This window comes from Amblyomma mixtum, chromosome 1, assembly GCF_055824585.1.
Source record: "Amblyomma mixtum isolate Tamu chromosome 1, ASM5582458v1, whole genome shotgun sequence".
Lineage (NCBI taxonomy): Eukaryota > Metazoa > Arthropoda > Arachnida > Ixodida > Ixodidae > Amblyomma > Amblyomma mixtum.
In genome coordinates, this window is record NC_143012.1 from 205,962,362 (window position 1) to 205,985,178 (window position 22,817).

At 49.9% G+C, this 22,817-nt stretch overlaps 1 protein-coding gene across 1 annotated transcript in view; it reads left to right on the top strand.

Moving 5' to 3' along the window:
* The first annotated feature begins 351 nt into the window (after positions 1-351).
* The window catches only part of LOC149370644 (uncharacterized), a 70,951-nt gene continuing 48,485 nt past the window's right edge, over positions 352-22,817 (top strand). Inside the window, exon 1 of the mRNA XM_089562475.1 lies at positions 352-1,099. Within this exon, the coding sequence (XP_089418601.1) occupies positions 940-1,099 (160 nt within the window). The 5' untranslated portion in view covers positions 352-939. The remainder of the gene's footprint in view (positions 1,100-22,817) is intronic.

Here is a 22,817-nt window from a genome sequence, read left to right on the forward strand (position 1 = left end):
AAAATCCCACTTTCCAGCAAGGTCATTTTGCGGGGAAGCGAGCCGCGCGCAAGCGAGAATTCCCTTCACACGCAAAGGGAATTCCTGAGAAAAAAGAAAAAATGCTACGGACGTCAGTTTGTAAGCTATAACCAACATCTCGAAGTCAGCATCATTATCGAAGGTTGTAATATACGCATTAGCTGCGGCCGGTGCCAAGTTGCAGGAGCGCTGCCGCAGCTCGCGGGCAGCGGGCCAGCTGCGTTGCCATGGCAATGACGCACCTCGACGTCACCACCACGCCATGTTATCTCCGCCAATGAGGGAAGCCTGAAGGGGAGGCACACCTTCGCGTCCGGAGTATTTTTTTCTGTTTGTTCGCTTGCTGTTTTTTCGGTGCTGCGCTGTTCGTAAACTGTCAATCTGCAGCAGTCGCTGCCGCGTAGGGCAAATCCGCTCGCTGCTCCCGACACTGCTGCGACACGGGCACAGCAAGCCAAGCCCGCAGTAGACGACAGCTGACGCTCGCTGCGTTGTGAGCGCGAGAGCCAGCCTTCGAGTCGCGCGCTTTCTGCGGGGAAACACCCAAACAAATGTGACGCCTCTCCGGATGAGGAGGAGGGTGGATCGCCGGCTCTCGTGACTTGGGCGATGGCGGTGGCAGAGCTGTCGAACGATCGGTGCGGACTGGATGCGTAACTACGCTGTTTCCTGCTGTGCTTCGAATCGACTCGACGAACAACCTGCGCGCCTACGACACCGCACTTATTTGCGAAATACAACGAGTGCGGAGGCCAAGCTAAACGTTTTCTTTTGCAAAACTGCAAATAGTGCAGAGTTTGTGCGCGGTGACTAGGAAGAGGCGAAAAAGCGAACGTAGAAAGGAAAACGGATCTGCACTTCCACCTTTCGGACGACGTTGGAGAGTAGAAAGGAAGCGGCATTTCTGAGTGTAGCGCCATGAATCTTTCGTTCTCCGGATGCGGTTTCTTGGGCATCTACCACATCGGAGTGGCCAGCGCCTTCCGCGAGTACGCACCACAGATCTGCCTGAACAAAATCGCCGGTGCGTCAGCTGGATCTCTTGCCGCAGCTGCTCTCGCCTGCGAAGTGCCTCTGGGTGAGTGTTTTTTTTTTTTCGTTTTACTTTCAATGCACATTGTATTTGCGACGTGCTCTTGTCGGCGGTTGCGCTCGATCGTTGTCGAAGCCAGCGGCATTGCGCATGGACGTTTAATTGCGGCTGACCTTGGCGCATATACCTACATGTGCGGGCGCGTACATTTCTCGGCTTTCGGGCGCATGCTGCTTGCTCCGCGAAGTTCAAGTTCACAGCGTTGTCTCGTGTAGCAGCGCGCTTCTAGTCTCGTAATGATTACGCAGATAGACTTTCCAGATCATTCTCGTCAATCGCCCTCCACGGTGATGATCCCACGATAAGTGTCCATCCAGATCTGCTTCTAATCTTGATTCTCGTATTCGTATTCTTGATACTCATATTCAAAATAGTAGTTTAGCTTTTTGCCTAGAGTAGTACCCAAAAGAAAATATTTTCTGCTCTACTGCTGCCCTCCGTGCCGTCCTTAGGTTCTTTCTACCTGTACGCAACCTTCTTTCTGTCCGTTGACTTCACCGAACGGGCTGCATGTATATGTCGGGCTTAATTTCTGCTAGGACGCCGTAGAAGCAGTTGGTCCTCCTTCGGGTGCCCAAGTGGCACTACCAGGTGCTCGAGGTCGAGTAAAAAGAGAAGCCGTGGGCGTCCTTATGGGCGGTCGGTCTGTAGCTGTGTCATGCGGGCGAGTCTGCGTGCGTTGGCGGCATTGACTGCAGTATGTGGAGCAAGGCAATGCGCGCTGGGAGGCGGCCCAGTACGCCTCCGTTGTTATAATTAGCGGAATGTCCCTGGTGTCTCGCGGGACAAGGTAGGGTCGCGTCTGACGCACCCTTCGGCTCATGGCCAAGGTCCGCGACAGCTCGAAATGGAAGTTGCACAGCGCGAGATAAAAAAAAAAACAAGGGATGGACACAAAAGTCTCCCGCGTTCTGTAGTCTCACAGAGAGGCGAGCGCACTTTTCTAGTGCGCTCGAGCGGTGTTCTGCGGAAGAAAAGTGTTTAAATTTTAAAGCATTCACAGAGTTTCAGGGATAATAATTGCGCTCGATCGCAGCTGGATTGACTTGCAAATCGTGCAGGCACAATCACGTACCCTGCTCTAAAATTTCACTTCCTTTGCTCCGCAGCACATCTATCCGGCGTTCTAGATAAGCTTGCCCACCCCTGTGCATTTATCTTGCGCCACAGTGTTTCTCTAACTAGCCCAAGCTGCTACCCTAGATCGAATCTCTAGGCGAAAATGGCTAGCAGTCGGGGTCATCTCGCGTCGAAAGGGCAGTTGGTCGGCGTGCAGCGATCCGCAGGGATATTTGATTACAACGCGGCTCGCGCGCCTCTGAAGAGATACGACTTTACCAGCGCGCCCACACCCATATCTCAGAAGAGCGTGATGTCGGGCTAGTTGGTGACGCGCTATTCAAAGAAATTAGCGCGAAAAGCCAGAGACGAAGGACAAAGGAGGACCATGTCTCCTCCGTAGTTCTTCGTTTTTCGCGCTATTTTCTTTACATAACCCAGATCTTACCGGGGCGCAATCGACGGCTCTTAGAAGAGCTCAGACAAAAACTCTTATGTGCCCTTATCGATTGGCTAAATTTACAAAATGCGAGGTTAATCCTATTTGCCAAATTTTTGGCAAAAAAACCATCGCATGATGATGACTATATTATGGGTGTGCGAGGGAAATCCTCCCCCCAGAAAGCTCCTGCCAGATCCCTCTTGGCTGACAGCTGGAAAAAGATAACAATGAGAACGAAGAAGTACTGTAGTAGTATCGCAGACTGGATCCTCGAAGTCGCCCCCCCCCCCCCCTAGTGGAGGCCACCTGGGTTGACAGACGGCTGCTACTACTCGTTTTCGGGATCGGCCGCTATGGCTATCCGTCGCAAGGTCGCACGCGCATTTGTACCGCTTTTCCTTTGCAGTCGTTGACATATGGCTGGGTCGGCGACTGATCCCGTCGTTCTGACGGCGGAGGATTGGTGGGAGGAGGAGGGAGGTGGGAGGTGGTTTTCAGTTTAATGGGAGGAGGAGACTCAGCGGCGCGTCTCGTGACATTCATCGCGCCACCCGGTCGGCCTTGCGCGAGGCGGACGAACCCGCGGCTCCACGCCAGCTGTGGCCGTCGCGGGCGTGCTCTCGACAGATATGTAAGGACGCTGCCGGCGGCTATGGGAAAGGTTGCGCGATGTGGCATGTCATTCCTGCGGCCAGGGAAGAGTGCCCTGCAGTGGGTGTAGTCAGGCTGATGATGATGATGGTAAACGGAGGACACTTGGGACTACATACGTGTTGTGACTGCGAAAGCATGCACGCAAGGTGTACGGCTGCAGTGATGGCGTAGTACTCTATAGTGCAGCCGGAATAAATTTTATTTTTCTTTCTTTCCTGATGATGTAGGCACCAAAGCGGGGGCAGGCACTGCCAGTGACGTCATGAGGTCACGTGGGGGTTTCGGTTCGTTTTTCGTGGACGGTCTCGGTCAGCGCCAGATTTTTCTGACTGATGAGCCATTTAAGGCTTTCGCATTAAATGGTGGTATCTAATCTCACTATGTCTGCCCGCAGGTTTCCACAAAATGCCGTATTGCGTCGCTTCAAGCCATTAAGAAAGTTTTTGTGTTTCGGAGTCTTCTAGCTGTTGCAGGTCGCGGCTGCAAAATATTAACCAGCGCATATCGGTTACACGGCTACAGCTATATAGTATAGTGTATGTCGATCAGACGGCTTTCCCTCTTGGCACCGAGGCCACCAGGGAAGTCAGACATATCTGCAGAGCTCTCGGTACTGGGAAGCAATGAACTCACAGGCAGCAATGAAAAAGGGCTCAACCGTCGGAGCCTAGTGGAGGATACCAAAAATCAGTCACGTTTGTTCAATAGGCTAGTGGCTAGCCGATACTAGCGAGAGAGCCGCTTACAAATGTGATAACCCTCAGTCGAATCAGAAAGGCACTTATACGGGTTGTATTTTTGTGGGACGAGACCTGCTGAGCCTTGACATCGATGCGAACGGGACATGGAAGCGAAACGCTGACCAGCTAGCAGCCAATCTGACATTCGAATTGGTACATGTGGGACTGCAGTTTCGTCGTCGTTAGAATGGAATCTTCGGTTACAGGCGCGAAACACACACAGACACAAGGAAGGCAGACGGGACTGAGACGAGACCTTCCTTGCGTCTGTGCGTGTTTCGCGCCTGTAACCAAAGATGAACAGTTACCAAGTTGGCCATCAGGATGTTCTTTTTATGTTAAAAGTAGTAGTAGTGGCTTTTATTTGCATTGAACATGGAAGGTAAAAGAATTTTTTTTTATCCCGGCATCTGCTATCGCTGCTGAAAGCACCTGAGCTGGGACAGCGGAAATAAAGGATAGCAGGCAGTGTGTAGGAGTGAAAAGAAAGGAGTGAGGGAATAGCAGAAAGGACAGGGGGAGGGGTACACTGACAATAAATCTATTTACATATATACATGATGTACATAAACGCGCAGTTTTCTTTTTATAATAAATGCGTATGAGTATTGCGAAGAAACCCGCGTCAGAAGTTTTGATCCGCGCTTAACATCCAGCAGTAGAAAGCCAAAAGCATGAGAACAAAAGAAGGTTTTGTATCATTGGCCGTTCGGTTGTCGCCACTGGGGCTCGCATTGCAGTTACACGAAAATATTAACGGGGAGCAATTGTAAACGGTAATTTTTGTCGGCACTGTGCCTTACATCTCTCGGTTAATCCTCACGCGGTCACCGCTTCAAGTCGTATAAACCCTTCCCGGAGCACTTTCAGGTCACGCGCTGAATTGGCCGCAGCTGCATGTGCAGCTGTGTCGACGTAGAACGTCTCGCGCAGCTGCCGGAGCGTACAAGTAGGCCGCCGGAAGAGTCGGCCTTTGGAGGACACCGGCGGCGCGCCATTGTAATGGACGGGCACTGTGAAGGTCGGCGCGGCCGCGTTCGCCGTATCGGCCACGGGCACACGTTTCCGCGACCGGCGGGGACTGGAGAAGCAAGGCGCACTACGAGGCCGCCGCAGTAGGGGGTTCTGCAGGATGCCCGTGTCGGCACAGTTTCCAACTCTTGATTAGTGCGTAAATGGTAGAAGTTGTGTAGTCGGTATACTGCTGGCACAACCATATCTACCGGATATATGCATACAGCCTGACCTAGATATGGCTCTTCTGGATCTAGAACCTCGTGCAGTCAAGTTACCCCTGTGTTGCCCCAGACACTAAAAACGTCGGATGAAAGCTAACTTCCAGAATTTCATCACTGCTTCTCTGTTCATTGAAGAAATGAAAAAGAAAAGCAAGAAAAAAAAACGGGAGATTTATGAAGGCACACATTATAATATAAGTCATTTCAGTTAATATCTAAGACATCTCATTGTCTGAGAGTCAAAACTGCTCGATCACCTGCCAATCACCGCAGTAATTTTAGGCTGTCTCGCCGTTAGGGTTAGCTTTTGCACGAGTTTGTCTTTCAGCGGTCATCTTGCGTTTCCGGTGTAGCTCACGCTATGGCTTTCTTTGCTGAATATGCTGCTGAAGACAGTTTGTGCACTTTTGCTAGCGCGTAGTTCTGCGAGAAGAGATGAAATGCATTCACATTCTTACACTGTGCATCACAGGCGATACGACGAGAATTGCAGGATTAATTTGGGAATCCCTAGACATTCAGGGGATGCTGGAAATGATCTGCGCAATCAGGCCGGACGTAAAGCTCTTGGCTCGGCTCCAGCGATGCACTGGTCCGGACCATCACTACGCGACGAGGGCCCTCGGTTCAAAATTACGGGGGGCACTTAAGACAGATGCGAATGCGAAGACGCGCACGGCTGCGGCGATGGCGTACTACCCTCCAGCAAAGCCGATCTGATCGCGCCGCCCAAGTGGAAGTTGATGAAGACGACGATATACCCCGAGCCCAGCGCGAAAGACTGGCAGGTTAGCGCGTGGATTGTTGCGCTGCGGTGGTGGCGTATAGTCCTCTACTGCAGTGACCAGCGAAGCTGATCTGTTCCCACCGGCTTGGGTTTGAAACCCACCTCGAAATATATTTTATTTTCCTCTCTTTCCTGATGATGTAGGCACTGCCGATGACGTCGTGAGGTCACGTGGGGCTTTCGTTCCGTTTCTCGTGGGCGGTAGATAAACGCCGGATTTTCTAATGGATGAGCCGTTTAATGCTTTCGCGTTGATAAAGCTCGCTAAGTTCGCCACACCGCCTGCCCCACATCCCTGTATCTCCGTTCAGCTCCTCCTCCCCTATCCATTGTCATCTCCTGACATACCTGATGATGAAGAGGGACATGTGAAGCACATTATTGAGCACATGATTTGTGTTCTGAAATGAGCAGGCGCGGTACGAGTGACGGGATCGAACTGTCAATTGCTCTACGCCACGTGCCATTATGGATTGGCCATGTTGAAAGGATGACATCCACTGCGTTTAGTGAAGTTCACCCCTTCCTCATGCGTTCTTATCGTGGATGAGGTCTGCTAATGCAGGGATGATTCGATTCGCTTTATGAGCTATTCGTAAAGTGTCTTCAGCGCGGCTTAGTTTTTGTCTGCATCAATTCTAAGTGATGGAGCCCGTCGATTCACCTGTAGACCTGGCCCTGTCCCGGACGAAATGTGCCCGACTTGTTTGTTATCGCTCATTCAGCGAGGCGACATTCTGGTCACGACGGAATGTCGGGGCGTCTTGCTCCTCGGGTTGCAAACGTCGTTTCCTCTATGGAGCAAACTATAAGGCGGGTCGTGGCCCCAATTATTGGGAAATCGTTATGCCGGGCGACACGCGGTCAGCGTCGTCACATGCTGCTGCGGTGGTGGTGTGTCGTGCCACGCATGAGGAATGTTTCATTGACGTCATTGAATCCCGTCACTGAGTCGCTTATTCGTTTAACGATGGATGCAAGTAATTCAGCGGCGGAAGCTCAAGTTTTCCCCTGCCGCAGGAAAGTTGCGAGAAAAGACAAAAAAGTAAATAAGAGCCAACACCTTACGACGTCCACAGTGTGTCCAGTAAAAAAAAAAAAAGAAAAGAACGCCAAATCAGCTTTATTCACCGGAAACGGCGGCCTTCAAGGGGGAATTGTTTTAAGTGTGTTGCGAAATGTCGCCCGTCGGTTTGTACTTGTCGCTTCCCAGAAAAGAGGTTTAATGTAAAGCATGACGCTTCCCCAATCTTCTTATTAATGCTGTTACTAAGTTCATATGGTTTCGGCTCCTCAGCGGACATACGTATGTACAACCGCCGCCTCAAGTATAATGAAACGCGACTACGACGAAGAAATTTCGTTCGCATGCCTTCAGGATACTGCTCGAGATTTAATTGCGCGATATGTAATTCGCGCGCACTCAATTGGACAGCATATATCTGTTCCAGGCAGCGCGCAAAGGAGGCGGTGAAATTGAGTTTTTTTTTCTTTTTTTCATCTGATATTGCGTCTTACGACTGCGGGCATATATGCATTGCGCGATCCCTGGCGATTCGCGCACACATTCCCACCTATTGCGTTTCTGCCTTCGTCGCCGCGGGTTGCTCGAGTTCGGTCCGCGGCGGTGCGCGCCGAAAATGGTGATTAATTGATTAATTGTCTCTATTATGGGCTTCACACGTGCCCGACCTGTGCATATGTTATAGTGTAAATAGAATACTTGTATACTATATACCTTTTTAATTTCTCCAGTCTGCCGGCATGTTACCCCTTTATTTCCGCAGCTCAGATGGTTCCCGTAGCGATGGCAGATGCCGGAGCTTGCAAAAATATTTTCCTTTCTTTTAATATGACTTTAAATTACTACTACTACTACTACTACTACCATTACTACTACCATTACTACTACCATTACTACTACTACTACTACTACTACTACTTTTTTTTGTTCGCGACAAACTAACAGTGCGGGCCCGCCGTATGTATCAGAGCTGGATTGAAAATATGGCGCCAGGGATTCTTGTCATCACACGGCACGCGTAAGGACGCGCGGTTTTGAATTCCGTCTCCGTCGAAATGCGGCCGAGGTCGCGAACCTGCGCTCACCCGGGCATCGCGGCAGGTTTGATCGCCGAATCGATGCCGGCGCTCGCAAGAGCAGAGGTGAACATCCTCACCAGTCGGCCTTGTCTCGCTGGAGACCCTCCAAGCCCCTCTGCCTTCCTCGCGTGAGCCTAGGTCACGCCACTCTGCATGGGCAAATACCAAGGCCACGCGGTAAGGTGAGACGGAACCAAACAGACAAGCAAACAGACAAACAAACAAGGGAGCGGGAAAGTATCCATAAATCTTTATCGGGTAGAAACCCAGGGAACCTGCCTGGTCGTTTCCGTGCCTCTGCATTGCCTTGTACTTGATCAGTTTTCGATTAGAAGAGGGGCATCGTGTCCACAAAACCTGCCGCACGCTTGTCGCTTAATTCTGTGAAGACGTGATCGTCTAGAGGCTCTCTTTTCGACTCGACGATCTCTGCCCATGGAGACAGTGGAAACGGATGGTGTTGGAGGCTGTTCATTAATTTGTCAATTTGAAAACATTTATGACCATGCCATTGCGCATCGCGCTGCGTCGAGCTGGGCAAGTGTTCTCCCAAGGTCTACATCTGCCGTAGGCCGCTCCACGGACGTTTTACGGAAGTGAATTCATTCGGATATTTGAACTATTATTAGGTAACAGCCGTCATTGGGAAGGCTTTTTTTGTTACATTTTTATGATTTTTTAAGCGGTGCCGTTTTTGAATTCTCCGGCATTAAGTTTATTTTGCTGATCGGAAGTCACTTTTTTATTACTTTCTTTTAAAACGCCAAGGACTTACGTCGTTACATAAGTCAAAATGCATTCTGTACTCCGGGCGCTATTTATTCTGGCTACTATAGGCTGCTCCGGGGAAGAAAAGAAAAAGTTGGACAGTCTGTTTCGTTGCTGTTCGTAGAACGAAAAGTTTTTTTTTTTTTTCTCCTCTATCCGCAGGTGTGCTAGTTGTCTCGAAGTCGGAATTTCCTACGAACTTCATTAACTCGTCGAAGAGAAGATTAATGTTACAAAATTTCCGGAGATTGCGTTCCACATGTGTGGTTTCGCCTAGCTGTGCGAAGCAACTTTCAGTCTGGGTGTGTATGCGGGTGGCATCCCATTCTGTGGCATGTTGTTTATTTTAAACGATGACAAGAAGTGATTGGCCTCAACAAACATTCCCGGCTTACGTCGCACGTGAGTACGACCCACACTCTTTATCGGAAGACTCCATTCAGACGCAGTTTCGATCACACCTCGACACCGCTCGTGCTTTCTAGCAGAAGGGGCATGTTGCTCTGGGTCGAACATACAAAACAACGATGTGAACTTCGTGGCAAGTTTCGTCGACTGCTCGACTCCACGAAGACGGCCTGTTCGTGTGTCGTGACACAGAGCGCACACCCTCCTCTACCGCTGTTCCAGCGAGCGGTGATGAGGAGAAAGCCGTCCCGAAGTGGAGAACAGTCGAGCGTGGAGCAGCGATAAAAACTCGCGGAAGCCGGGTAGTGTGAGTAACAATTCGCCGCTCGGGCGAATGTCGGTTATTCCCCGGCCGTCGACCTAGAGGGTTACGGCGAACGAACACGAACGAGTTGGTTCCTGGGGTTATGCGTGTCGCGAAGCGCGGCTCATCGCGGGAGTGTGATTGCCGCGGAAGCCGTCGTCGGGTGGAACGTAATCATCTGCGGCGGTACGCTGGTGGGGGAAGCTGGGTGAAAGGCGCGTCGTTTCTAAGAATAGCTACAACCGCCTGTTGCATCGCCCTCCGAAATCGGCAGTCGGGCGACAGGTGATAGCCCCGGACAGGGAGCTGTAGGAGTTCAATAAAATTTATTGCCTCTCTCCTGACTGATAATGACCTGGTACGCGGCACGACGCACAGATTCGGATAGGAGGGACTTAAAAGAATAAAGGATTGCCCCCCAACACCGACAAAAAAGAAACAAGAAAAAGAGAAAAGATAAGGAGGTACAAGAACGAGAAATGCGCTGGCTGTTAGAATACTCTAATATTTGAGTACTCTAATATATTCTAAAATATTAGAGTACTCTAATATTTGGCATACAGGAAACAGCTGAAGCGAAGAAACAGAGTGTTTTCATATGCGTGGCTAGTGGATGCTTAAAAACGCTAGAAATTGTCTTCAGAACGACGCGCAATGTGCCTCATACGCATTTCTATGAGGAGTGTAGCTCAAAAATGAACTTACCGGAGTAGAAATTGCGGTAAGGAAACCAACGTGGAAGCAGTCAGTAGAGTCTTTTAGAATATAGGAGTCGTATTAGTGTTTCGTATTGGCGGTAAACTGGTGTATGTTCATGCTATATAATACATCTCTTGTATGCTAAAGGCCTCTAATATGCCAAAATACTTCGCGTGCGTGGCTCTGTGTCGCCTGGCGAAATATTCAAAAATTTTCGCGTTCTTTGTACCTGAAAATCGCGTCCAACGATGCTCTGATAAATCCGATTGCACTCGCTTGCGCACACTTATTTTTGTGTCGTCTTACCTAATTGTGCCTTAGTCCAGCGGAGTCCATAGAATCGTGATGACGCCTACAGGAAACCGGCTACTTGAGGTCTTTTTTTTTTTCTTGTATAACTACGATGATCTTAGTATAGCGGTTCTTCGGGTCAGGTGTTCTCGGAACACCGCGGAGTAGCCTGGACTTTCCGTTTGCGTAAAAAATCATTATACATATCGAAAAACATTTACTGGAAAAGCGACGTTTCCCCGGCAGAGAGAAAAAAGGCAGCGTTAATCACTCGCGACCTTCGCGGCAATAAATAATGGGCGTCAATAAAACGAACATGGAACACGCCACTCCGTCTTACGTATGTGGCTAACCCCGGCGGGCTGGTGACTTGATCAACAAACACGCCGCTGAGCATTTCAAAATTGGGTTTTCAAAAGGCTATGGGCGCTCACTGTCGGCGAGACGTGTTACGAGATAATTGCTCTGGACTAGTATTAGTTCCTTTTTTTTTCTTTCCGATCACCGCGGTCATGGGGAAAGTCCAGCTCCGCACGAGCTATCCTTCGGAAAGCTTGGCGTCGTGCGTCTCGCTGACGTCATAGCATCGCGCCACCTCCGTGCTCCGTTCTTTGAACTGCTTCCAGCGGTTCGGCCGTCTGTTTTCTTTATTTTTTTTCACTCTCCTCTCGGCGTGCATAATCAGTCTGGCGGGGTTCGCATTCGATCGACGATATAACAGCAAGGAGTGGTGAACAGCGCGGCTAGCTCAGCTCTGCTCCCACTCATATGCATACGCTCATTACTTTGTAAAACCCGGTGTTTTTCCGTGTTGCGCGCAGCGTGGGGACAGATAAATGTGAACGGGCCAATTCGCCCGTGTACTTACCGTAAATTATACTATATATTTAACGTCACGCTTGCTTTCTCTGCAGCCCACGGTCAAATGGTCTGTTGGCGCTTATTGCGAAGGTCACTCGAGGTTGACTTGTTATATACTGCCGTCGGCCCGCCCTTATCGTGGAAGTTTCCTTGTTTTTGACCCTCGCTTTTTTTTCTGTTTGACTCATTCCCATGAGTCGTGTGATTCGAGCCCTTTGACAATTATCCGGGCGAGCGCCGTTGCTGCGCGTTCGCTAGATATGTTTACGCTTTCTCTTGTGGGATCTCACTTTGGCCTCGTTTGTGCACAGTTTTGCCGTCACCACCTATAGGAGCTGGCTCTGTCTAGGCTATACTGGCAAAGCCACACACTGTCTGGGTGGTACTGGCAAAGCATTACACTGTCTAGGTGATATTGGCAAAAGCATTGCACTGTCTAGGTGGTACTGGCAAAGCATTGCACTGTCTAGGTGATATTGGCAAAAGCACTGCACTGTCTAGGTGGTACTGGCAAAAGAATTGCACTGTCTAGGTGATATTGGCTAAAGCCGCACACTGTCTAGGTGGTACTGGCAAAGCATTGCACTGTCTAGGTGATATTGGCAAAAGCCGCACACTGTTTAGGTGGTACTGGCAAAGCATTTCACTGTCTAGGTGGTACTGGCAAAGCATTGCTCTGTCTAGGTGATAATGGCTAAAGCCGCACACTGTCTAGGTGATAATGGCTAAAGCCGCACACTGTCTAGGTGATAATGGCTAAAGCCGCACACTGTCTAGGTGATATTGGCTAAAGCCGCACACTGTCTAGGTGGTACTGGCAAAGCATTGCACTGTCTAGGTGATAATGACTAAAACCGCACACTGTCTAGGTGGTACTGGCAAAGCCACACACTGTCTAGGCGTTGTTTGCAAGAACCGCACACTGTCTAGGTGGTATACTAGCAAAGCCGCACACTGTCTAGGTGATTTTGGCTAAAGCCGCACACTGTCTAGGTGATATTGGCTAAAGCCGCACACTGTCTGGGTGGTACTGGCAAAGCATTGCACTGTCTAGGTGGTACTGGCAAAGCATTGCACTGTCTAGGTGGTACTGGCAAAGCATTGCACTGTCTAGGTGGTACTGGCAAAGCATTGCACTGTCTAGGTGATATTGCCAAAAGCCGCACACTGTTTAGGTGGTACTGGCAAAGCATTGCACTGTCTAGGTGATATTGGCTAAAGCCGCACACTGTCTAGGTGGTACTGGCAAAACATTATACTGTCTAGGTGATATTGGCTAAAGTCGCACACTGTCTAGGTGATATCGGCTAAAGCCGCACACTGTCTAGGTGATATTGGCTAAAGCCGCACACTGTCTGGGTGGTACTGGCAAAGCATTGCACTGTCTAGGTGGTACTGGCAAAGCATTGCACTGTCTAGGTGGTACTGGCAAAGCATTGCACTGTCTAGGTGGTACTGGCAAAGCATTGCACTGTCTAGGTGATATTGCCAAAAGCCGCACACTGTTTAGGTGGTACTGGCAAAGCATTGCACTGTCTAGGTGATATTGGCTAAAGCCGCACACTGTCTAGGTGGTACTGGCAAAGCATTACACTGTCTAGGTGATATTGGCTAAAGTCGCACACTGTCTAGGTGATATCGGCTAAAGCCGCACACTGTCTAGGTGATATCGGCTAAAGCCGCACACTGTCTAGGTGATGTTGGCTAAAGCTGCACACTGTCTAGGTGATATTGGCTAAAGCCGCACACTGTCTAGGTGGTACTGGCAAAGCATTGCACTGTCTAGGTGGTACTGGCAAAGCATTGCACTGTCTAGGTGATATTGGCTAAAGCCGCACACTGTCTAGGTGGTACTGGCAAAGCCACACACTGTCTAGGCGTTATTGGCAAAACCGTGCACATATGAGGCCAAAGTGACAGTGTACCGCATGAGAACTTGCGACCACCACTTCCAGCTGGTACGGCTTTGCGATCACCACGCCACCGAGACCGAGCGGCCTTGCTGGTGTTGGCAAAGACGTGCACGGATGAGGCCGAAGTAGCGGAGGCAGTGCCACCTAGACAGCGTCCGTATTCGGGGTCAAGTTTCTGCGGCGTTGCAGTAGAAGCTACGAGCGCGAAGTGACTGCTTTTACAAGCGCGCTGTTCTCATGCACTCATGAGCCAACTGCGCAATTATGGAAGCTGACGGTTTGCCTATTTGTAGCTTCTACTTTCGTGCCACGCAGAGTTGGGCCCGATTATGGACATCATCGTGGGAGGGAACAGCGCGAAACAGCGCGTGGGAGGGAACAGCCGATTATGGACGCCTGCTATAGGCGGTGTTGGCATTTTCTGTCCGTGCGCCCGCTATAACAATGCACACAACTGGTTCACCTTTAATACCCTCCCCATCGAACGCGGACCCGGACTTGGGTTGTTTAGAATAACTGTTTGTTGTCTCTCTCTCCCAGAACTACGTTGGCGCAAGGCACGTCTGTGTACAGGGCTCCGACCTTATGTGCGAGCAGCTAAATAATAGCGGTCGCGCGGCTGTCATATCCGCGGTACGCGGAAAACGAAACTTTGTTTTTCGATACGCCGGTCAAAGCTGTCACACTTGCGCGGCGGGGGCTTCGTATACCTGCAATAACCCTCGCGTGCCAGCGTTTCTTTTTTTCTTTTTTGCCTGTCTTGAAGCGAGCGAGGGCCGTAAACGGCCTTGTTTTGTCGCACGTTGTCTCCTAAATTTTGTTCACGTCCTCCCTCTTATAACTGCTGTGGGCGTCGACTGCCCAAACGTCTAGTTATTTCCTTCAACATAGGAGTGGCTACTAGGGGTGTGCGAATATCAAATTTTTCGAATACGAATCGAATACGAATACTTGGTTCTGAATATCGAATCGAATATCGAATAATCAAGGACAGATGCATTTAACCACTACAAAACATTTATTTGAGCACCCAAGAACTATCAGTGATGAAAATAGCACAAAAGGTGTGTGTGGCTGCACAAAAAGTGTCAAAGTCTCGAACATTGTTCATAGAAGAGTGGAAATATCAGAGAAGATGGGTAGTACACATCATTGATCAAGGCTAGCTTGCCATAAGCACAAAAGCGCGTTGCTGTGATGAACATAAAAGGTTGTCATGAAGGAAAACCGGCTGCCCCACATGGTCAGGCAGAATTAGTTCCCTTCTAGCTGAAACGACTTCTCCAGCCACAGAAAATGCCCTCGCAATTGGCACTGAATTGGCTCGTATTGCGAGGTATTTCGTGCACAGCTCTGACTATACCAGCTTCGCAGGTATAGCCACAAAGAAGCTCACCAGTGCAGTCATCTACTGCATGGCCCAACGCATTGCTCTGGGCGCCGCCGTGTTGTTATGTCTCTGTCGATAGGACTTGCGGACTGAAATGAACGCCGGTGCTCGCAATAGAATATTCGGCTAGATACGAATATTCGCGTCGTGTCGAATATTCGAAACAACACGAATACCTGGATTTCGAATCGAATACGAATACTAAAAATATAATATTTGAATTGTGTTCGAAAATTTCGAATATTCGCACACCCCTGTAAGCTTGAGCTCCCCGCTGCATCTCATTGAAATGTGGTCGCTCCCGTGCCAACTGCAGCCGGACTTTGCGGTTGTGCGGTTGCGGTTGGGCGGTTGTGCGAATGATAACGCATTTCAAATATATCTAGTTGCTTAAACAGCCTCTTTCGACTGGAGCTTTGGAGTAAAGAGTGAGCGAGACACTGCGCAGCATTTTGGGCAGCCTCGTATACCTTCGCAGTGTATTTCGTTGGCACGCATTATTTACAAGGAAGTCTGCTATTAAAAGCAATCCATTCACATTCATTATCTCCCATGTCTCTGCAATTAACCCTGTCCTTTGCCAGCTGCGCCCACCGTGTTCCCGCAAACTTCGTAATCTCATCCGCCCACCTAATTTTCTGCCGTCCCCTGCTACGCTTGCCTTCTCTTGGAATCCACTCCGTTACCCTTAAGGACCAGCGGTTATCTTGTGTTCACATTACATGTCCTGCCCAAACCCACTTCTTCCTCTTGATTTCGAGTAGGATGCCATTAACCCGCGTTTGTTCCCTCACCCACTCTGCCCGTTTCCGGTCTCTTAACGTTACACCTATCATTTTCCTTTCCATAGCTCGCTTTAAGCTGAACCCGTTCCGTTAGCCTCCAAGTTTCTTCCCCGTAAGGTGAGTACCGTAAGGTGAGTACCGGTAAGGTACAGCTGTTGTATACTTTTCTCTTGAGGGATATTAGTAAACTGCCATTCAAGATCTGAGAGAACCTGCCATATGCGCTCCACCCTCTCATGATCCGGATCAGCGGTCACTACCTGCCCTAAGTAGGCGTATTCCCTTGCCGCTTCCATTTCAGGGAATAATTATGAGGCCTACAACCGCCATGCAATTTTCGCTGTATAAGAGTATACAATTTAAGAACGAAGCCGCGTTTCCCCTCCAAATGACCCCCTTCCAGCCAATGGCGTCGGCCGATTCTCGTGACGCCACTAGCGTGACAATGCAGTAAGCGGCACGACAGTGCAGGTAGGGGACTATCCCCAACCAGGGAGGGAGGATCCCTCCACTTTCCCTTTTCGCCGCCGCGGTGGCTCAGTGGTTATGGTGCTTGGCTACTGACCCGAAAGACGCGGGTTCGATGCCGGCCGCGGCGGCTGGAATTTCTTTGGAGGAGAAATTCTAGAGGCCCGTGTACTGTGCGGTGTCAGTGCACGTTAAAGAACCCCAGGTGGTCGAAATTTCCAGAGCCCTCCACTACGGCGTCTCTCATAGCCTCAGTCGCTTTGGGACGTTAAACCCCATAAACCAAACCAAACCAAACTTTCCCTTTTCATCTGCCACTCCCTGCATTATTATCTCGCTAGCAGGCTCATCAGAATCAGCCGACGCCATTGGCTTGAAGGGGTCCTTCGATGGGGGAAAAGCCGCTTCTTTCTTGACTTGTATCCGACTATTGTTAAGTGGCCATCAGACTAACCTAAACAACGATCTCATCTCGCGAAAGAATGTATTCACGTGGTATGCGATTTGTTGCACCACTGTGGCTTACAACCATGCTTGGTGCCTTATTTTGAGACCACAGTCGAAATCCGTTATCAGCACAGTGTGTTGTTAAAGCTGTCTCACACAGTTTCTCTCCACCCAAGACAGCGGCCATCGAAAATCGTCGTCATCGCATCAAGACCCTTTCCGACAGGAGATTATTTGCTTCGTAATGGGATCACGATCAAAAGTGGTCTCTATACGAATTTATAGGTTTGGTCTAAACGTCCAAAAAAGAAAACGTTGCTGTCAGATCTGTTTAGAAACCATTTTTTTTTTTTAATGAAAAGTTGTTATTCGCACATGACGGTAGGACCACGGGGCAAATGCACTCCATACCCCCCCCTCCCCCTCTTGTACGCCCCACGGAAGAAAACCTCTCGAGTCACTTGACGCCAGCGACCTTACCCTTGTGGCATTTCGCTCGATTTCTCCGCGGCGGTTGTTTATACGCGTATCTGGCCCGGCCCTGGTTCCCGTTTCTCGCGCGCGCCCAGCCCAGCCCATATCTCCGCGAGAACAAGGCGCGATAAAACAGCTGCTCTCCGGCCACGCGCACCGCGATAGCGAGGGAAAAACAAACAAAAACAAAACGCGGTGCACTCTAACGCGCATTCCTCCCGCGTGCACTCATCCGCGCTTCCAAGTGGGCCGAGCTCGATTCTCGTTGCCCGCGGTCATCATCTACCGAATGCGTAATTGCATCGACCGGTCGCGCGTGTAACTGCGTGCTCGCTTTTCCTTCGGTGTGCTTTGATTGGCGTCTTGATTCGCTTATGAGTCCAACGACGAGAGATGATCCGTGGCACGTCACACACGCGCACGACATTCATTCGTATACATGAGCCTTTTGCCGTCTAAACGAGAAAGTCGGGCTAGCTGGTGCTGGGAAACTGACTGCGATGATGTCAGCTAGCGCGAACAAAACAGCGTGGACAGAGACAGAAACAGACGGGACACACGCTAGACATCAACAGAAGTTTAATCACATTCAAGAAAAGATTATCAGTTCGCCACATCACGTCTGCGCATGCGCAAGAAACTCTACTTTGTAAAGATTACGCTATCGCGTCGTACCCGTAAGGCGGAACTTCAGCGCCCCCTCCAGTTTCTTTTTTCTTCCTGCTCGAGTGCGTAACAATTTTCATTGGGGCTGAACGAATCGCGGCCGTATTGTCGAAGTTCCCTGTGTTTTATCGCTAGGCCTATTATGGAACGAAACTGGCGTCCAATGCCGAATCACTTAGACAAAAAATCTAGATAAATCATTATCGCGGTCAGCCAAGCGTGTGTGGATGTAAACAGTCAACCGAACGGACGTGCAGATTTCATGCGCGCTCGAAGACCTTGGCCCGTGTGTTGATTCGGTGGAGGGAGTGAGAGACGAAGACAACTTGACATTTTCGCGGGCCCGCCTATAGCCGCTCGGCAGCAAGCGGAAGGCGCTTGACGAAAACAACAACTGCCGGGGTTTCCCCAGCGTGGAACTACTAACATACGGGAGCGGGGACACCGCCGCCGCCACAACCTTCGCCGTTGACGTTCGCCGCGCGGCGCTCGGATCGTTAGAGCGCGCGTGGCTGACATTTGTGGCTCGTTAAACTCGACAAACGCCGGTACTGAGTGCGCAAACGTCGCAATGATGGGCGACTAATCGTTGGTAAAGTTTTCCTCTGGGTCTGAGGAAAGTGGTGTTCTTTTTTTTTCCCCGACCCAAATAGTGCGCGTAGCAGCCGTTCTGGCGCTCTTGCGCTCATTGCGCGCATTCATGCACTGACTGTTATTGCCTGTTTTCTCGTGTGACGCAGTTCTCGTGTGTTGTGCGTCCGCGAGTAGGGTAAAAAAAAAAGTATGAATAAATTAAGGGGCCTCCGGAGTGTCTGCGTCGCGAGACACGATATAAATAAAGGGCTATGGGCACTGGAAAGACTATATTTGTGAAGGTCGCTCCGGTAAAAATGATACCCTTCACTGACTGAGCACTGTTTTATGTGGTCAGGCTGCATTAGTAAAGTGGCGTGCTTTGTTGGCGAGCAGTGCACTGTTTCACTGACGCAAAAAGGAACGAGGAAGCAACACAAAGTAATAACTCCTGGCTGTCAACTTAAGCCTATGCAGCGTTATCCAGAGAGGTCGGGGTTTGCTCTCCGCATGCACAATATGTCATGGCTTATCAGGTGTTCTCAGCTCGGCCAGGTGTTTCCTGCTCAGGGATGGTACTTCTGGCATGCCTCTCCCCACCACCCCCCTTCTTTCTCCTCCTCGCCATCTTCTGCCTCTCCACTTGCAGGGGAGAGATGTCTCATAGCTCATATGAAATTGACAAAGACTGACGCAGCAAAAATTAATAACAAGAAGTGATGAGAATTGGAGTAGAATCAAGAGTGGAATAGAATTGAAATAGACTAAGGATTGGAATAGAATGGAAAGTGAAAGAAAAATGTGGTCGTATTTTCCTCGCATCAATCCAGTTTATCGCCCCTATATCCTTATGGCTGATATGCCGACGGGTCGAGCTGTCGTAAAAGCAAACCATTCGGTCAATGCAGACACTAAGATGCTGTCATTGTCCGGTATATCAGTGAAAACGGTGGTTTCAAGGGGAAGGCTCTTCCAAGCACCTGCGTCCCATTGACGTTATCTTTGCGCTCCAAAATGTATTCTTTTATAATCAGAAAATCTTTACGCATTTCGCCATCGCCGGTCTCTGCATTGCGTACATACACTGTACAAAGAAACTGACTGACTTGCTGGCAAAGTTAATATTGCCTCGTGATTGAAATGCGGACATTGCGATGATTTCTGAACGTCTAAGAACGATTTAAAGCTGCGCGCACGTATATATTTAGTTGCGTACAATAAACCGGTAGCAAATCAAAATCACCACCTGCCAATGGCGCATCACTCGAATTGAAATCTCTTGCAGCTAACTGACGCTGACTTTTTGGCAATGTTTCTGTGAATGCGAACTTTTACTTTTGGGAGCAACAGTGAAAACTTCACATTCTTACAGTGATGTATCGGTCGTGACACGCTGGGCAACGCTGAGATAATGGCTTGGTACACTGGATCTGCGCGGTTCAGGACGCAGGTCATCACAAAAAAAAAAAAATACCTGGCCACTGGCAACTAAAGTGTTGAGAGGCGAAAGCCGAGGACACTATGCCATGACGACTTCCGGTGGATGTAACGTCACACCGTTCCCGTGGCTCTATCGATACCCAAATTGTACACCTATCGGGGATCTTAAGGGTTAATTACGCTTAATTACACATTTCTCCATATAATTGGACACAAATCCGACGTTTTTCCGACCATTCTGTGACACTGTGCCGTGACGTCACACCGTTTCCGTGGCTATATCGACGCCCGCGCTCTTTCAACGCAATTTCGACATTCCTGCCTATAATTCATGAACTATTTAATCTACAGTGATCAAACATGGCTGCTAGGTTCATTTTTTCCTCCTCTATCTGATGCAGCCATTGGTTTTGTTCTATATTTTTTAATTCCCAAGTTAAACGCGTGTGACACGCTTTGTTAACGGACGACAGTATGAGCCATTAAAGGCTTTTAAAAGAGCGTGCTGGCACGTGGTTCGCCATTACCTGAGTTGAATGGGGGAAGGCGTAGGTTGTGCTCTGACCGAGGAAGTCGCCGTCATTGAGTTTCCGTCACAGCGCCGAACTCAGGCGTATGTGACGCGTGCAGTCCCCGGCTCTCTTGCAGAATTGCGCTGAACTGGACGGAAACGCCGAGAGTGCCGAAAGGACAGTCGTGTGCAACGACCAGGCGTGATCGAGCGACGTTTACGGATCGCCGACCGCGCGCCGCAGCGTTCACCGAACCCCCGCTGCCGCCCCCTGCCGGAAGCGTTGTTTGCCGCAAGCGGAAGGCCGCTTACGAAATCGCTTTTCTAACGCGAAAGCGTTACTATATGCCCGTGTCGGAAAAAAATGTCCGGCGTTGGCGTAGGCGACATTTTGAAGCCTCGCAACCGGCCGCTCCGGCAACCTAGGTCACGTGACCTTGTGGCGTCATCAGAACCTGCCCACCGGATTGTGAGCAAGGTGGCAGCACCTACCATCGCAGGGCAGTGGCGCATCGCTTCACCGCTGCGCCAGGAGTGGTACGAGGACTGCTTACTTTTTGTTTTCGAGAATTACCAATTCCGTATATATGGGCATTAATTAACCCATCTTCCAGTTTTTTTAGTCTTGTTATTGCTGGTGTATTTTAATGAACGTTTTTGTCGCGGCAGCAGTGCCATGTGCCCGCTTCCCGAAAACCTTACCTCTTCCTCTCTCTCTTTCTTCTTTCACTCCCACCTTCCTCCCTTCCCTTACGGCGCGGTTCAGGTGTCCTCCGAGATATGCGAGTCAGATACTGCGCCGTTTCCTTTCATCAAAAAAAAATTATGAGTGAGAAGTGACTGCTTTCTGCCGATTGGGAGAAAGCGGAAGGGTTTTTTTCTTTAATTTTCTGTGCAGTGTGATAAAACAGCTGTTCTCTCCATGCCGTTCCTATCCTGTGCCTGTCGCAACCGCTTTAATATTGAAAGCGCGTTTATCGAAGGTGGCTGCAAGCATCGGTACACATGCTGATACGTACTACGTCTGCGATTAAAAAGCGCTTACTCCGTATTGTTCTCGGAAAATATGTGCATAAAGTGGTCCAGCAACATGCGGATACTGCATGCGTAGAATTTCCTGCTGTCGTTGCAACGGAGACCGCCTTTTTTAGCTTCGGAAGTTCCGAGCGGCAGTTTTTCTGCGCACTGAGAATGGCGCAGTAACTGTCTCCCTCCTCGGTGCACACCTCAACCGCGTCGTGAGGGAAGGGAGGAAGGAGGGAGTGAAGTAAGGAGGAGAGAAAGAGGTGCCGCAGTGGAGTTCTCCGGAGAGAGAGAAAACTTTATTTACAGAGGAATTCGGGGCGCGCCCCAGGGTCCCCGCACGACCCCACTGCACTCAAGTGTTTATGTTCCTGAGGTCCATAACACTGGCAGCACGGCCGGTGGCGATGGTCTGCACGGCCGGGTCCTCCGAGCGCAGCAGGGTCTCCCAGTCCTCCCAGGTCTTGAGGTTCTCTAGGTCCCGCGGGGGAGGGTCCGCCGGGCAGAGGGAAAGGATGTGGATAACTTCGACCGCCTGGTGATCTTTAACGTGCACTGACAGAGCAGACCACATGAGCGTCTTTGCGTTTCGGTGTGGCCGCCCCTGGCCGGGATTGAACCCGTCTTTGTGGACATCTCAACCAAGCTGAGAGAGTGGCTGAAAAAAATTACCGACGATTACGTTACTTCCTAATGCGAAATTTGAGCGCAGCAAATAAGCTGTTTCACCTTTTCGATAGATTGAGGCAAAGAAATCGAGCAACACATGTATGCGCTATCACAGAAATTTTTTTTTATTTTTCACACGTATTCCTTTAACAAAGACGCCACTAACAGTTCTTGACAGTAATGAAGGAAGCTTTGTGGTCGGAGAAATAGTGATATATGTTCGAATTGGTACAACAATGCTTGATTCTCAAAGACGAGATCTATACAAGTGCCTCGCGAGGTTGTCACAGCCGTGGGACGCGTTACGAGCGAGAGGAACGGGATGTTCTCCCGCATAAGTGTTAGGAAATTGCTGTTTGTCTTTATGTCAACATTAAAGTCCCCCACTACTAACATCGGTGTGGATCGATGGACGGTTAATGCGAGTTGCAGGAAGTGCACGAGGTCTTTCGTGAGTGCGGTAGGGGCGAAGTAGGCAGCTACTACCAGCAAGCCGTTGGGCAACTTTGCGGCGCACAGTTCGCCAACTTCATGTGACGTGCCAAACATTTCGACTGGTATTGCAGAGAGACCTGTGCGCAAGTAGATAGCGACTCCCGCCGCTCTGTTGTGGTCTCTGCGAGCACCACAGCAGTATAGGAAATGTATGATTTCGAGAGGCTCTTCGGGATCCATCCAGGTTTCAGCAAAGCAAAGTACAGAGGAATGGCGCAGAATGTGATCGTGGTGTACGTCCTTGGCATGTGCGGCAAGGGAGCGTACGTTAAGAATGTGGTTGTGAATAATGAATCAAGTGCTGCCAGCGAATGACGCGTCCATTGGCTGTCTGCGTGTGTTACTGATGTGTGGTTAACATGTTAAGCTTCGCCTGTAAGAGTGGAACGCGACAGCGTCTTGCAACGCTGCCAGGGAGTCCACAGAACGCCATCGCCAATTCGGCTGTACGCCTTGCTGGACGGTAAATTTATTTTTTGAGGAAAGGAAATGTAT